This window comes from Hylobates moloch, unplaced genomic scaffold, assembly GCF_009828535.3.
Source record: "Hylobates moloch isolate HMO894 unplaced genomic scaffold, HMol_V3 SCAFFOLD_19, whole genome shotgun sequence".
Taxonomy (NCBI): Eukaryota; Metazoa; Chordata; class Mammalia; order Primates; family Hylobatidae; genus Hylobates; species Hylobates moloch.
In genome coordinates this window covers 42,192,101-42,208,491 of record NW_026652294.1, presented here as the reverse complement: position 1 = coordinate 42,208,491, position 16,391 = coordinate 42,192,101, and the positions used below count along the sequence as shown (strand labels likewise).

The 16,391-nt window shown below is 47.9% G+C and overlaps 1 protein-coding gene across 1 annotated transcript in view; it reads right to left on the bottom strand.

The window, feature by feature from the left end:
• The window catches only part of SHISA6 (shisa family member 6), a gene marked incomplete at its 5' end in the record, with an annotated part of 328,804 nt that extends 312,418 nt beyond the window's left edge, over positions 1 to 16,386 (bottom strand). The window contains one exon of the mRNA XM_032137993.2: positions 15,932 to 16,386. Within this exon, the coding sequence (XP_031993884.2) occupies positions 15,932 to 16,386 (455 nt within the window). The remainder of the gene's footprint in view (positions 1 to 15,931) is intronic.
• Between the last annotated feature and the right edge of the window lie 5 nt (positions 16,387 to 16,391).

Below are 16,391 nucleotides of genomic sequence, written 5' to 3'. Positions count from 1 at the left end.
ATAATTAATTTTTTTAAAGAATTCAAGGTTCTTCACGAGAGGGCCATCAGTCTAATCTTTAGTTCTCTTCACAGATGAAAACCTAAGTAACATGTAGATAGTCTAGGAAATGGAACTGTTCATTTAAAAACTACAAGACAGATGGTGGAAATTGCTTCACTTTTTGTTTCCTTTAGGTAAGTCGCTGATAGCTAATTCTTTTGTATTTCTCTTGAAGGTAGAATGTAGATACTTTATTCCAGTTAAATAAAGGATACAGGTTATTTGAGTCCCAGATAACTGAGCTTTTCCTCTTTCTTCCCTTCCTACTTTCTTTACTTTCTTTCTTTTTCTTTCTTTTTTTTTTTTTTTTTTTTTGAGACAGGATCTCACACGGTCACCCAGGCTGGAGTGCAGTGGTGAGATCATGGCTCACTGCAGCCTCAGCTTCCTGGGCTCACGTGATCCTCCCACCTCAGCCTCCCCAGTAGCTGATACTACAGGCAAGCACCACCACATCCGGCTAATTTTTAAATTTTTTGTAGAGACACAGTTCCGCCATGTTGCTCAGGCTGGTCTCGGACTCCTAAGCTCAGGCAATCTGCCTCCCTCAGCCTCCCAAAGTGCTGGAATTACAGGCGTAAGCAGCCACATCCACCCCTGAGCTTTTACTTGATAATGACCTCTTAGGAACTGTTGGTGTCCCCTTTAACCTCATCTCACACTTACCTACTGGACAGTCGGAGGGCTTCCATTGTCTAAAATATGTAGCCAGGACAATTCAAATGAACGTATTTTTAATAAACACGGACCAAGGAGAACGGCTTAATTTAGTTTTCCCTATTACCAGTTCTCTCAGAGTCCACTTGAAAAACACAGCTGCTGGCTTTGTGTGTGCACAAGACTGCTCTCCTCATACAGAGAGGCTCAGAATGGCTGTGGAGATCTCATTTGTTGTGTTAACAATGTCTGTGCATCTGCATTGAGCTGTTCTGCAGGTCTGAGTTGTCCCCAGCACAATTGAAATTCATCATGGCCAATACACATCGCAGGACTCAGTGAGGGAAGGCACGGCCGGCCTGTTTTGTTTTTCAGGCAAGCCGAGCGAGTTGCTCCATCCCAGTGGGTGCCTGTCCTGGCGCTGTCGCTAGGCCAGCTGGGAACCAGGTAGAGAGTAGATGTGCAGCCCCTGGGGGCCCAATTCAATCCTAACAGCATCATCTTCACATACTCCATTCCTTACATTAATCATATGAAAATTCCCCCAGGCCTGAGAAATGTGGTAGCGTCAGTATCAAACCCAGACTTTTCAGAAATACTTGGATTGTTTGAGAATTCGTTGAAAACGTGGATGTGTCAGGTGCACCTATTATTATTGGAAGCTGGGAAACCAAAAAATGCTACGAAGATTTGGTAGCAGGGCCACATGGTCAACCAGGGGACAGATGAGTTCATAACTGTACCTGTGTACAAGGTGCAAATGGGCTGCTGCTGCTGCCATTACGATTCTTGTGATTGTTGACGTTGTTGTTTTATTTTGTTTTTTGAGATAGAGTCTCACTCTGTTACCCAGACTGGAGTGCAGCGGTGTGATCTCAGCTTACTGCAACCTCCGCCTCCTTGGTTCAAGTGATTCTCCTGCCTCAGCTTCCCAAGTAGCTGGGATTAAAGGCCGCTGTCACCATGTCCAGATACTTTTTGTATTTTTAGTAGAGATGGGGTTTCACTATGTTGGCCAGGCTGGTCTCGAACTCCTGACCTCAGGTGATCCACCCACCTTGTCGTCCCACAGTGCTGAGACTACAGGTGTGAGCCACCATGCCCGGCCGGTGTTATTTTCTTTATTCGCAATTGGCTCAGACCTAAACCTAGAGGTGAGGCAACACGTAGGCAGCACAGCCTAATGGCCACACACTGGGATTCTCAAGCCAGAAAACCTAAGTTGGAATGCTGGCCACTTGGTGGTTGTTAGCAAGCTACTTAAGTGTCCTGTGGCTCTGTGTCCTTGTTGAAAAAATAAGGCCAAAATAATGAGGCAAAAATAATGTCTGCCTCTTAGGGTTATCATAAAGATTTTATGATGTAATAGTTGTAAAGCGCTTACGAGGCTTACAAGGAGCCTGGCGCCTTGTAAGCACTACATAAATATTTGACTAATAAATAAATCCAAATGTCTACAACCTCCTAATATCTACATCGGCTCAGCCTATAGCACCACAACAAAACCATAGGCAGAAAAGGGGAGTCTTAGAGGACTGGTGCAGTTATACCAAACTGGCAACACTCTTGTGGCAGGGAAGCCACACGGCCCAGCTGTGGCCGTAGGTCATCCTGGAAGGGACCACCCACGCCCCATATTTCCCACTCAGGCCTAAGGATGGAAATCCATATGACCACACACCCGTTTCTGCTGAACCCTGAACTTGGACTTTGAGAGCCAAATGCAAAGAGAGTCTGTTCCTTTCCGCCAGGTCACCATGGATTTGCTTCCACTAGCCTGCAAAGAAGTATCCAGATGAAGCCCCACTGCAAACGAAGGTATTCACAGGGTGAGCAAAAGAAATCAGGAGTCAAATGGGGCACAGAAAGGCAAACAGATCAAACTGGCCAGGGCAACCCTTTCTGTAAAAGATTTAGTTATTTATTCTTTCTCCTTCCCTCTCTTTTTCTTTCCTCCTTTTCTTTCCTTCTTTCCTCCCTCCTCCCTCTCCCTATTTTTCTCTTCCTTCTTTAAAATAATTAGAAACAATATTGTCATTTCCTTACTCAAGGATCTTCACACTAATGCAAATACGAGAAGGGCAGGGTACACAAAAAAGATCACTTTAATTCCTACTGACTTTAACTCATGTATTCAGCCAGTCATTTCGTTATATTTCTTAAGTATCTACTCTGTGCCAGGCACTACTCTAGGCACTAGAATACAGGTGTAAACAAAACAGGCAAACACTCCTGTCCTGTTGACATAGTGGTGTGGGAGATGGATCCCTGCCACAAAGCAAAGCTGCTGTGTAGTGCTGCAGACCAAGGAACTTCCCAGAAGAAACCAGATCTTTAAGTTGCATCTGAATTACTGAGATCCACATGTTGCTCTTAGAAATCTCCTTTGGGGTTTTACCATAGAATTATAACCTCATTTCTGGGTGGACAGCCTCTGCCCCAGTGTGAAGTTGAATCCATGTCCCATGAAGACAGACTCTTAACTAAGAGTGCCTATTTATTCGGGAGAAGGGAAGACTGAATGTGGGCCTTGAATGCCATCTTCAAACAGATGTTTTGCCATCCTGCAAAAGAAAGGATACACTCCTTCTGAGTTACTCCAGGAAGTGGATCTCAGGCCAAAGAAGTAATTTTGGCTCCCCATGAGAATCAACTAGAATTGCATCCTAATCATAGACCAACTGGCTCCAGAGGTAGGGGCAGCCCAGCCCTAGATGCATGGGTGGCCACTTGCTGTGCATGAGAGGAGGGGAAGGTGGTGCCAAAAGGGAGAGTCACTAAAATGCCTCATAAGTCCTCTTCCACCAAGAGATCCTATGAGTTGAAGATGCTAAAAGCAGCATCCTCAGGCGGCCACTTGCAGACAACATTCTTATCTGAGTGGCGTATGCAAGGAAAATACATCTCCTCCCACATCCCAGAGCTGTTGAACCTGTAAGTACAGACGTGGACTGTGTCAGCATGTATCTTTCAGGTGTGCTGAGGGCAGAATGGGCCAAAGAAGAACACACCTCCACAACATTATAGCTCACGTCCCACAGCAGAGGGGCCAAGGGACTCATCCAAGGTCATCAAGACAGAAAGGGACAGAGTTGGGATTATTCTGTCTTGTAGCTCAGCTCCCAGGAAATGCTCTAAGGCAGGGAAAGATGGATGACAACCTCCAAAGGTGAAAGAAGGCTTTGCTAGATGTCCTTTGAGAGCCACATAAGCAGACTAAGAGAAGGAAGTCAAAGTTCTTGTCTATAAGGAGCAGGGCTGCTGGCTAAGGGCCTCCTACCACTTCCTGCAGTAGGTGTGATGCTGTCTCCTCAATCCAAACAGTGGTGTTGGAAGAGTGATTCACGAGCAAGAGTCCTTAGGCCACTGAGAGAGAACCACAGAGAGAGCCAAGGCAGGGCCTGAAGTCCGGACAAGTTTTCCAAAGTCTGCCTCCAGATCCATAACCTCTCAGGCCCAGCTGGTCATGACTGTGGCAAGAAGCAGAAAAGCGAGCACACGGATGTGGCAAAGTTTATAACATAAATTCTCAAAGCCGAGAGGGTTGGACTCTTAAGAACTCAGGGAAATAGAAAAAGAAAAGAAACAAGAAGAGGGAAAATTAGCAGGAACCCCCAGAGGGAATTGAAAACGAGATGTGAAGCAGCTTCCAGTCAAGCATCACCAATTCAGTAGAAATAAGGGCAGGCTAATCCCTATCAATGAAACAGACATGAAAATTCCAAAACACTTTAAAGGGAATGCATTTTTACTGCTTCCCAGGCCAATGCAGGATTTCAAACTCAACTAAAAAAATAAAATAAAATTGATCTTCGAAGAGCTACTTCACTGAATAGATAAGAATGATTTGTAATTAACATGCCAATTGTCTACTAAGAGCCTGCCTGTAAACAATCTAACCTTCTCCATGATATATGTCCCCTGCGAATTCTCTGCAGTCTTGTTTGAGCTATTAATCTGTTAATCACAGATTTTTATCAGACAGAGAAGAAAAGAAAAAAAAAACTTTGCCCAGGTCCAATTTGGATAAATTTTGAATTAGTGACATCTAAATCGATGCGGCTTAATGAAGTTATGGCAGGACAAGTTCAAGAAGGCAAGTCGAAGGGAGAGGGGAGAAGGAACACGGCTCGACAGAAGTGAACAGGAATCAAAACAAGGACAGATGGAGAAGACGCAGCAGTGGACAGAACACCGAAAGTAACACGAAGAAACATTTTAACGATGTGACTTAAAAGCAAGGGAGAGATGTACAAGATCCTTGGCTCAAAAGCCCGATATTCTTCTTTGCGAATGCTTGAGGGTGGGTAAGAAGCTGGCTGTTGATTATCTGAGCATTGAAACGCATTGATATTTCCCATTGCATTAATAGTCTCCCAAGACTATGGGACACCATTCCTGGGAAACTTCAGGCAAATTTCTCAAGATGCAGCAAAAAGTCAGAAACAGCTAACTATGAGTCCAACAGGGAAGTTGGAATCCACATTCTTCCCCAAGTTCTGGAGCAGCCTCAGCTTTTGAGCCGGCCACATGCCCTGTCGCTGCAGGGAGATGGGTTAAGAGGAGTCTCACCTTCAGTCAAAGTCGTCCAACAGCAGTGACTGAGGTCAGAATTCCCTAGTGATTGTATCTGAGCCTGATCCTAGGACTGAGGGAGAAAAACTCCCCTGGCGATTCCCTTCTTTGCTACTATGGTGTTTGGCCACCAACCTGCCTGACTCCTAGCAAAGATCCATATTCTCAGGACCTCAGAAAGGAGGGGACGGATGGGCTCTGGAAGGGACTCTCAGATGCCACTTCAAATTAACAGCCACCCCCTCCCTCCGCCAAGCCTTTCAAAATTCAAATTCCTCCCACCGAAACAGCAAGGATGAAGGAAGAGAGAAGTGGCTGTTTGGGTGGAAAACACACTTCCCAGAAGAGGACATTTGGCTAAGGGAACAACGAATATGTCCAGAGGACAGATGTCCTGAGTAATGAGACTTTAATGCCGAAACTAATGGGAACAGTACACGAGACCAAATGCCAAAAAAGCAAGGAATAATGACAGTGTTTGCGAAGACTGCAGAAAGCAGCGACTCTTCTCCCAAACACAGGGGAACGGGGCCAAGGTTCTAGCCACCCAGAGTCTCACTGGGGCTCCTGCGTCCATGGGTCTGGAGAGAGGGACAGGGGCTTTAGGCAAGGAGGATCCAAGTGTTCTGCTGCTCTTCTAACAAGGAGTAGGCATGAGTCTAGCGGGGACAAGGAGGATGAAAACAGGGAGCGGGAACGCTGGGTTCCTGCGGAAGACTAGTGAGATACATTTTCACACACCCTCAAACAGAGGTGAGTTTCCTACTCAGGTGCCTCTGGCAAGAGCTGCACACCAGGGAATGTGAGTTCAGCTGCTGCTCACCGCCCTGCGACAACTGGACCTTGAGGCGTGTGGCAGGTTGGGAGCTGGAGAGTAAAACACAGGCTATTAGAGTGTCCCAGGATTCCTTCCTTTCCACGTGCCCTTCAGGACAGGGGACTTGAGAGAACCAGAAACAGAGAATCACAGGGAAGGTGTGAGTCATTAGGAAGCGCAGCCACAAGGGTAGAAATAGGGAAGGAATAAAACTAGAACAGGGAACTGCAGAAGCAAGTTGGCTAAATGCTGTGTGTTGTATGCACAATGCTAGATGTTAGAAATGGGGCAGGGTGGGAGAGTTGTGATAAATGGAGCTGTTTGTGAGCTCTACATCTCAGTAATTAAAACTAGAAATATCCCTAGGTCCACACTGTCTCCCAAATCGCCTCTTTTCTTCAGTGCCCCTTACCCAAGCTCCCGTCACTGCTCTCCACTGACTCATGCAGAATTGCCCAGGGGTTCTTTCAATATTGTCAAGTTTTTATTTCTCAATTAAAATCAGGGTGTTTTGTTTTGTTTTATATTTTCCTTGCATTGCCTTTGCTATCCGCAGCCAGTATCATATATTCCTGAAAGAGAGCTCTTTCACCGCCCTGAGGATCTTGCTGCCTGCATGCAATCTAAGTGGGGGCCGCCGTTCTGGTTCCACAGAGCCCTCATAGGTAGGTCATTTATCTTCCCAGTCTTTCACTATGATAACCAGTCCCAGGGCATGGGAAGGTAGGTCTTTGCTTTCTTAAGTAGTCTGAGTATCACTGACTCCATTACATTCAGGAAGGTGAGACCCAGCTGCTCTACTGGACTTCAGAGAGAGAAGGGCACCAGCAATGTACTAGCTGTGTGACCTTGGGCAAGTTACTAAGCCTCTCCGAGTTGGTTTCCTCATCTACAACATGGGCCCCTACACTCAGACGGGATGATGGGAGGACGCAGTGAGATAATGCAGGTTAGGTGCGAGCTGGATGCTGGTACAGAGTGAGCCCTCGAGACCCGGCACTCTTATGAGTATCTCTCTACCATCCTCTCCACTTCCTTGAGTCTTCATCTCACCGAGACCTCCAGTTCTCTCCAACTCTGGCTTGTGGGCTTACATGAGTGATGGGGTTGTATAAGCTCCTGGGACACAGAGCTCCTACTGTCCTGACACGTGAGCAGAGTTAAGAGGGACTCCCCAGGCTCACAGCAAGACTGACTCCTCCAGAATGCCCAAGAACGGCCTTTAGAGGGTCATCAGGACCAGAGGCTCTGCCCCGGCCTATGCATGGCAGCAGTACAAATGCCCAGCCCTTTACCAACCCCTAAATCCTGACTGAGATGAAGGAATGACGTTCTACCCAGGTAGCACAGCCACGGCTTCCCTGCCTGCAAACGCTGAGTCTGGTAACCCTTGCCACCTGCCTTTACACTCAGCCTGCCCCACCCTCGCTCCATTTCGGTGATCAATTCATCCACTGAATGGACATTTGCGGATGGAGCGAGTGGTGATAAATGCACATTAGGAACAGATCAGCAGTGCTCACTGGCAGCCTTATCTTCCTGGGCTTGCAAATATTTCTACGTCATCTAAGGCAGTCTGGCCCAGCTGGTGACCCCGTCAGAATGCAGAAGTACAGAGGCGACAGCCCTGGGATAGAAAGAAGGGCAGGCACAGTGAACACTCTGGCTCTGACCCCGCGCCTCACTGCATGCATCCCGTAAAACCGGGTCCTTTTACCCTCAGTATCAAACTAGGAAGCTAAATTAAGCTGTCTACTATCTCATGCAGAAATGTGGGACATGCACTTTTTCACCCTTTCTGAGCAGTTTTATGTGAAATGCTTGCTGCAGATTCAACTCCTTTTTCTCCCTCTCTCTTAAGACCCCCACCACCTGCCTGACACATGGATAAAGCATAAAACTGATTTTCTTAAGGCCAATAATTATCGTTCCTCATGAGGAGTGGCCTCTTCAAAATGATCATCGTGGATTGCCAGGCACTCCTGTGCAGAGCTGCCATTCACTCCTCTCTGAAATGCCTCTTCTGGGCTCCTGCCTTCAAAGACAGCTGACACGGCTCCTAGGAGAGCCAGTCTCATTACTGGAGGCACTCTTGATTTCTGATCACCTATTTCATTCATCAGACTCAGCCCCACGACTTACCATTGCTTACAGGAATCAAATCAACCCTAGGAAAATTAAAATATGTTACCCTTATATAAAGTCAAAATGACATGCCATCGGCTCTCAATGTACTTTCAAGAGAGGGACCGTGGAAACATTTTCTGCAGAAAAATCAGCATGTGGCCTCCCAAGGTGACTGCTTGGAAGGGTGACACATTAGGGTATGTACACCCAGGTTCTTTCAAAGGAAGTATCAAGCATATTACAGGGAAAGCCCCCAAACTTCATGCCACAGAGGTTATTTTCACATAATGATTAAGCCCAGATTTCCAGCTTCATTAGCCTGCAGTATCTGGGCCCAGAGCTGAGAAAGGGCAAAACTGGCGCCTATGAATGAGCTTCCGTGGCTTGCAGAGCTATATTCTATGCAGGGGGCCAACCCAGAAGATAACCCTGAAATCACACACACTCATACACACGCACACACACGTACACACACGTGCACACACACACGTGCGCGCGCACACACACACACACATGGCCACTGGATGGCGGGAGGTCTCTGGCCTCTCACAGAGCTGAACTGCATTGATCAGGTAGGTCTCAGCATTTCCACTCATCTCTGGGAGAGAGAAAGCATTCACAGCCTGAATTTTTTTTTTTTTTTTGAGACGGAGTATCTCTGTGCCCCAGGCTGGAGTGCAGTGGTGCGATCTCAGCTCACTGCAAGCTCCGCCTCCCAGTTTCATGCCATTCTCCTGCCTCAGCCTCCCTAGTAGCTGGGACTACAGGCGCCCACCACCACGCCCAGCTAATTTTTTGTATTTTTAGTAGAGACAGGGTTTCACCGTGTTAGCCAGGATAGTCTCGATCTCCTGACCTCGTGATCCGCCCGCCTCGGCCTCCCAAAGTGCTGGGATTACAGGCGTGAGCCACTGAGCCCGGCCCTGAATTTTTAATGACAGGTTTCTGCCCACAGTTTCATTCGGTGACTTTTTGCCCCAGTCCACAACTCTTTGGCTTGTGCTGTTATTTTCCTTCTTCAATGGTCCGCATTACTCAGACCTTATAAAAGGATTATGCTTAGATTAGGTTACTGCCCTTTAGAAAGGAATGTGAAAAAACTGCAAAAAGACCGGGGAAGATCGACGGAAATCATTTTAGTGGAGACATTCAGTGGAAACAGTGAACCAGGAGGGGTACAGAAAAGAGCAAGGAGAAGGCTGTAACTCACATCTCTAAGGATCCCAAAGTTATTTGGTGATGACTAACTAAGGAACGTGCAAAGAGTAAAGCAGCAGAATATATTTTCATTGAATGAGATGAGTCTAAGCACTAGAACACAGGCGCCCTGGCTTAAACTCCAAGCTTACCCAACCACTAGCTGGGCTCCTTGACACTGTGATCTAGCCTCTCTGAATTTCAGTTGCCTCACTTGTAAAATTGGGGAACTAGATTAAATGAATTGCCTGCAATGAAAATGTTATAATTCTATAATAGATGACAAAAGAATAGAACGTACTACCCTGCTTTTTCAGAAGATTCTGGTTTTACTTTGAGAGATTTAAAAAAAATAGAGTTAGCAATGTATCCTGAATTGTTTTAAAATTAAGCTTGCTCAAGGGTTCAGTTCAACGGACTGAGACTCTCTGAGGATTCACTGGTAACCCTTGCACCCAGGCCTCTTATCCCTTTACAATATCTGCAAAGAAAGACACTAGAGGCCAGACGCCGTGGCTCACACCTGTAATCCCAGCACTTTGGGAGGCAGAGGTGGGCAGGTCATGAGGTCAGGAGATCGAGACCATTCTGGCTAACATGGTGAAATGCTGTCTCTACTAAAAATACAAAAAATTAGCCAGGCGTGGTGGTGGGCGCCTGTAGTCCCAGCTACTTGGGAGGCTGAGGCAGAAGAATAGCTTGAACCTGGGAGGCGGAGGTTGCACTGAGCAGAGATCGCACCACTGCACTCCAGCTCGGGCCACCAAGAAAGACTCCATCTCAAAAAAAAAAAAAAGAAAGACACTAGAGAGGTGAGGTCATAAACGTAACTCAGGAATAAATAATGGGGTGGAGTTTCCCAAGGTAAAGAAAAGAGGGGAAAAATCACAACAGAAACTAAAAAATGAACTTAGTCTAGATCCTCATATATTCCACCGAAGCACAACCCCTCCCACCACCACCAGTCTGAGACATCTTATAAGCCTGTAAATTGAAACCATCATTTTGTGGTTCCACAGGTGATATATCATCAAGGGCTATGAGCAAAATTGTAAGACAAAATTCACCGTAATTTCAAAAATGGATGGTACAGGAGTTTGAATGAGGAGAAGGTAGCAGGGAAGGAGAGTGGTGACCTCCTATAGCCAGGAGCAGGGTGGCAATTCCAGCATGTGGTAAGAATTCTCACAGACTATAGAAATTGAGCTAGAAAGGGAAGACCTAAATACAATCTGCCAGCCCCTGGAAAATCAGGCAATGGAACTGGAAGCATGAAGCTTCTTTTGTTGTGGTTCCCTTTTATTCCGGATCCGTAGGACTGTCCGTCTGGAGCTAGTGAATTAACCTCTTTCAATCAGATCACTTTCTCAGCTGTCTTAACCACTGTTTCCTGCACAACTGATTTGAATCCACTGCACGGTCAATCCGAGCTCTCATTAAAACCAGCTGAAAACAATGAATTAGGCTTTTTTCTCTAGCTGTGTCTTGGCAGCCTAGAACAGTGGGTAAACTTGGTATCTTAGCAGTCGATTCCCAGAAATGAATGTGCTCCCCACCCTGGGTAGGGTAAGAGGGGAGAAAGGGATGGGAGTGAAGGCCTTCTGAGCTTGGGGAGGGGTAGGAAGGGACATGAAGACAGTGAGCAATGTGACCAAGGAGAATTGCACAGTGTAGGGAATTTGAAAAGTATTTGCATGGTTGCCCTGCTAAAGCAAGCAAGAAGGAACCCTGCTAAACTCATATATCAAAGGCAACCTGTGTCTTGTAAGCTTATATGGTGTAGTATAAAACACATCTTGCCCAGGTAAGATGAGGAGGGCTCATTTGTTAAGTGAATGTCTGCGTGTGTCTGCAAGAGTCAGGACAAACCAAGCCTGTGGCACACGAAGGCCGGGCAACGTCACTTTGTCCCTTCAGTGGGAATAAGGAACCTCTCACTGGATTGCTTTCCTCCTTTTGCTATTTTTGCTTCTTTCTGCCTTCCCAGCATCCTTCCCCTAGCCCTTCCTCCATAAGACTTCTCCAATTCTTCCACAATTTTCCTCTTTCCCTACAAGCATTTATTTATTTATTTATTTATTTATTTTTTGAGACTGAGTCTCACTCTGTCCCCCAGGTTGGAGTGCAGTAGTGCGGTCTTGGCTCACTACAACCACCGCCTCCCAGGTTCAAGCAATTCTCCTGCCTCAGCCTCCCAAGTAGCTGGGACTACAGGCGCCCACCACCACGCCCGGCTAATTTTTTGTATTTTTAGTAGAGACGGGATTTCACCATGTTAGCCAGGATGGTCTCGATCTCCTGACCTCATGATCCACCCACTCTGGCCTCCCAAAGTGCTGGGATTACAGGCATGAGCCACCGCACCCAGCGAAGCATTTTTTTGTTTTGTTTTGTTTGGTTTGGTTTGGTTTTTAACTCAAAGAAAAAAGAAACGCAAGGCTAAAACTTTCAGTCCAAGGCAAGATGCTTTTTTGTTTCTTTCCTTCTATATTTGAAGTAGAAAAATAAGTTGACTCTATTTAGATCAATTCATTATAGTGAGCTCATGGTGCTTCAAAAAATGCAGTGACTTGACAATTTGTTGTCCAGGAGCCTAGGAAGAGAACTCACTAAATCAGCCAGCGAAGGGGCCCTGCCACTGCAGTTATGTGGCCTGTGAGGAAATAACAGAGCTCTTTGAGTTTCTAATTAATTTCTGGAGGGAGAAAGAGTAGAACAGAGTATTCCCTTGACTTCCTCTAGAAATAAGCAAGGGAACCAACCCAAGATGAAGGGGTCACCTCCTAATACTTTTTCCTGTTGATATCCGCCTGGATTTTTCTTCCCACCCCCCTAGATATCCCCCCCACCCCGCCCACATTCTTTGATCCCCTCTGCTCCTGTGCAGGCAGTGGGAGGACCCAGGGCAGCTCTGATTTCACCAACTGCGTCTCCAGCATCCTAATAGCTTCCTGACCCATCTGTTAATTAGCCATTAAAAAAAGCCACACAGTTCCTCCCTCAGAATGATTCTCATCTCCAAGACACTAATGAATCAACTCAGGGTGAGGAGAAAGGAACAGGTTTGGATGTGAGACAGCTAGCACAAAAATGAATGTCAAAAAGGACCCAGGCTCCCAGGCGGTTTCCTGGGCGCAGCCCATGCCCTTGGCGGCCCTCCCAGAACAAAGAGCCCCTCAGGGGAGCTGTGCGGAAGTCAGTGAGGAAATAGGAAAATCTGTGGATGGCTGCAGCTTGAGCCTTAGCCCGGGCAGTCTGGAAGAAGGGAAAAGTGAAGTGGAGATCCTGGTGGGAACTGGGCTTCCGGATGGAAAAGGCAGGCACGACTGCCCTGGGGCTCTCTGGCCACATCCAGCACCCAGCTCTGCCTTTCAATCCTGTGCCCATCTCTTACTCCTCCACGGAGTCCAGCTAGCTGAGTCGGACTTGGTACTCATCTACTAGAATCACAAGAGAGCTGACAGTTTCCCCCACAGACACTGATTTCTCACTCAGAAACACGATAGCAAGGTCTAATCACTTCTGGAAATGATGAAATCTGTTCCTCCCTGAAGGAGTAGAGATGAAAGGAAGTCCTACCCTAAGGAATGTGTGTGCATGCGCAGGCGGAGGGCTGTCCAGCCTGGGAGCACTAAGGCAGATGCAGATGGCCCATCCCTTTCCCTCACCCCTGCTCACACTCCCATAAATGTCCCTCTCCAATGAGGCTGTTCTCACTGAAACTCCCTCAGACTCAGCCCCTGCCTGCCCACCTATCATCTTCAGGGAGAAGCACACACTGAAAGCAGCTTGGCTTTCCTGTTCAGAAAGAAAACATCTTTGCTGAACTATTTCAAGGAATATGTAACTGCATGCACATCCGCTTCCTCTCTTGACCTCTCAGGAGAGGTCTTTCTCCTCCCCACTTTCCCTAAGGAAAACTCATTATGGTGTGAATATTTCTCTCTTTCTCTATCACTCCCTCCTTTTCCCTACCCTGATTGCCCAACAAGACAGTCTGCACAAAAATATTCCCCAGAATGGCAAACAGTGGTCTCTGAGGTGTGAGCAAAGTGAGAGGAGTGGTGTAGTCACACTCACCCCCAGGAGTCTGAGATCAACTTGCACACTCACCCTGATATGCTCCGGATGCAAGAGGTTGAGTTGGGACATTGTGCTTCAGGTACCCAGAACTGAAAAATAAGTTTCCCTGACCTGCCCAAGGTCATTCATGGAGTGTCGTAGATGGATCGCCCATGCTCTGTCCCCCTGCCGCCCCACCACACACAGACAGGCATTGTCCCCTACCCAACAGGCGTGGATATGATGGTTTCCAAAGCACTGATCAGGCAAGACTGCAGCTGCTGGAAGAGAGGCTGTGAACTGAATAAAATCAGGAGGTGAACTTGAGGGGGAAACAGCCCATATTTGCATAATGTTCTGAGGCCTGAAATTCATCTCCCTTCCCGTAGTTACTCCGCTTCCCCAACCCCAGAGAGGAGCTGCCCCAATGATGTAATCACCTTCACCCTAGTTTGGCGTAAGGGGCGTCAGGGTGGTGGGGAGGGGAGAAAACACCAAGAGGGATAGTGACCTCTCCAGGGTCATGTGCCAACGCCAGCATCCAAAGATGCCTAATGCCAGCATTTGAGGACACCGCCCTCTGTATCATCCCAGGTGATGACGAATAAACTCTGTATGAGGTGGAAGGGTCAGGGCAGCAGGCAGTTTTCCCTGAGTACAGAGAACAACGGCTCAGAAAGAAAGTAACTTAAAGATGTGTAGGAATCAACCAGCAAGCGGCCGTGGTCAGAGAAGAAGGTTTAATGAGAAGCCAAGGCCACAGGGGAAGGGGAAAAGGAGACAAGCCTCCAAGTCTTGAGGCAGAGGTGTAAGGATGATAAGGACCAGCACATCTGCTTCAGGACAGCACCTGCCCACGGGCAATTCCTTCTTTTCTTTCCACACTGAGCCGAGACAGAAAATTCTTTGCCGGACAAGATGCAAAAGAAACTGTGTCTTGCTTTTATTTTGCTCACCGTCCCACTTGTCTTCTGCATTTGAGAGCCAAGACTGAACACAGACTGTTTCTCACACAAGAGGATACTTACTGCACTATCTGAGACATGAGGTGCGGGTGGAAGACAGGGTGGAGGCACCTCAGGGTGACAGAGCCTTATAAATGGGTCTCCTTTTGGAATCACTCCAATTCCAGCACCCGAGTTTGAGGTACCCAGCCTTTGTGGATTTGACTCAATAAAACCTTCCAGGGAGTATCATTTCTCTCAACACCCACGGTATCAAGCAGAAAAAAAAAATCAGCTCTTTTAACATGCCTAGAAATTTCTATCTGCCTTTCTCTCTCATCAGCAAGGCAGGGGTGATTAATGTGCACAGCAGCGAGGAAGGAGGTTTTCAGGTGGTAATGATAACAAGCAGGATGCAGAGAAGAGCTCAAGGTGAATGGGTCAGTGTGGGGGCCTGCAGGGCTGATTGACAAGCAGTGGTCTGGGGGGTGGTCATGGTGACTAGGGCAGTGCCCACACCATTCACCAGAAATGGAGGCATCTCCTGGGGCAGGGTTTGTTCCCTGAGAGGACTCTTGCACCATGTCCAGCCATCCACAACATGAGGGGACAGGAAGCCGAACTAACTCTGCATCCTCTGGGTGTGTCATTCCTAGAGTTCTAAGGGGAGGCTGGGTTTCTGTCATCCCCTTGGCTTTGACTTCCCCAAGGGCTCACTGGGGGGCAAGATGGTGCGTCGGGGCGGCATTCAGCGTGCAACCAGAGACTGCCATAGTTTGAGCTCTTGGCGTAAGTTTTGGTAGGAGGCAGCCCCCACTGTCTCTCGAATGTAAGCAGTGAAAGATACCCCACCAGGTTTAACACAGGCGAGTACTGTTAACTCAGAGTTCTGCCTACAGGGTTTCAAAGAACAAGTCCTCCAGTCTCAGCAGGAAAGATAAACATCCCACTCCGCAGGATGCAATGAGGAGACACCATCTGTGCTTGGTCAACATGGAATGGAGAAATCTTTATCCCTACTTCCGGCAGGAGGCATCCTTTCTATAAAACCCCATTTCCTAATGTACGAGAACATCTCAGTTGACACTAAGCTACTTGGTACCGCTTTCAGTAAGGTTCCAACACTGGTCAGTTTCCTATATTGAAGATGACACTCTGATTTGACTCAAAAAACTAAATGCCATTAAGAACCTACACCACAGTGCCTACATGCCACGAAAGCAGAACCCTGGATCCTCATCCAGGATTACAGAATTTGTAACATTCTTACACTTGGAACTTAACGTGCTCAACCAATTCTTACTCTGCCTTGTAAATCCCCTTACCACCAAAGCATGCATTCCCGGTTCTGAAAAAATGGAGGAGGGGGCACAAGAAGACCCTGATTTATTGCACGCAAAAGGAGCGATGGTGGAAATGACTTAAGAGGGCCAGGGGAGGTGTGGTGAGGCCGAGAGTGAAGAGGACAGGGGAAGCAAGCTGAGAGGGTGAGGCCGCAAGGCGCTCTCACCTGTGGATGTTCATCTCCCGTGGAGGGCGGTGGGCCTTGTCGTAGGAGACCTTGGCGAAGACGCCGGCCACGATGACGAAGGCGATCACCCCGCAGGTGATGTAGACGGTGAAGTTGGTCTTGTCCTTCTCCGGGTCGTACTTGTTCTCGGGCCCCGGCGACACTACCTTGGTGCTGGGCGTCTGTACCCACACCGGGCTCTGGTAGTTGGTGCACTGGCGCTGGTCCAGCTTCTCGTGGCGCTTCTTACAGCAGAAGCGGTAGTAGCAGGTGCCGCAGCAGTACAGGTAGCCGCTCTCGCTGTTGTTACACTCGAACTCCTTGTCATACTGGCCGCTCACGTCGTAGTAGCCCCAGCACGTCTCGTAGGTGACGGCCGCGCTGGCCGCCGCCGCCGCCGCCACAGCCGCCGCGGGCTGCCCCCGCCGGCTTCCCGCCTCCGGGACTCCGGGCGCCCGGG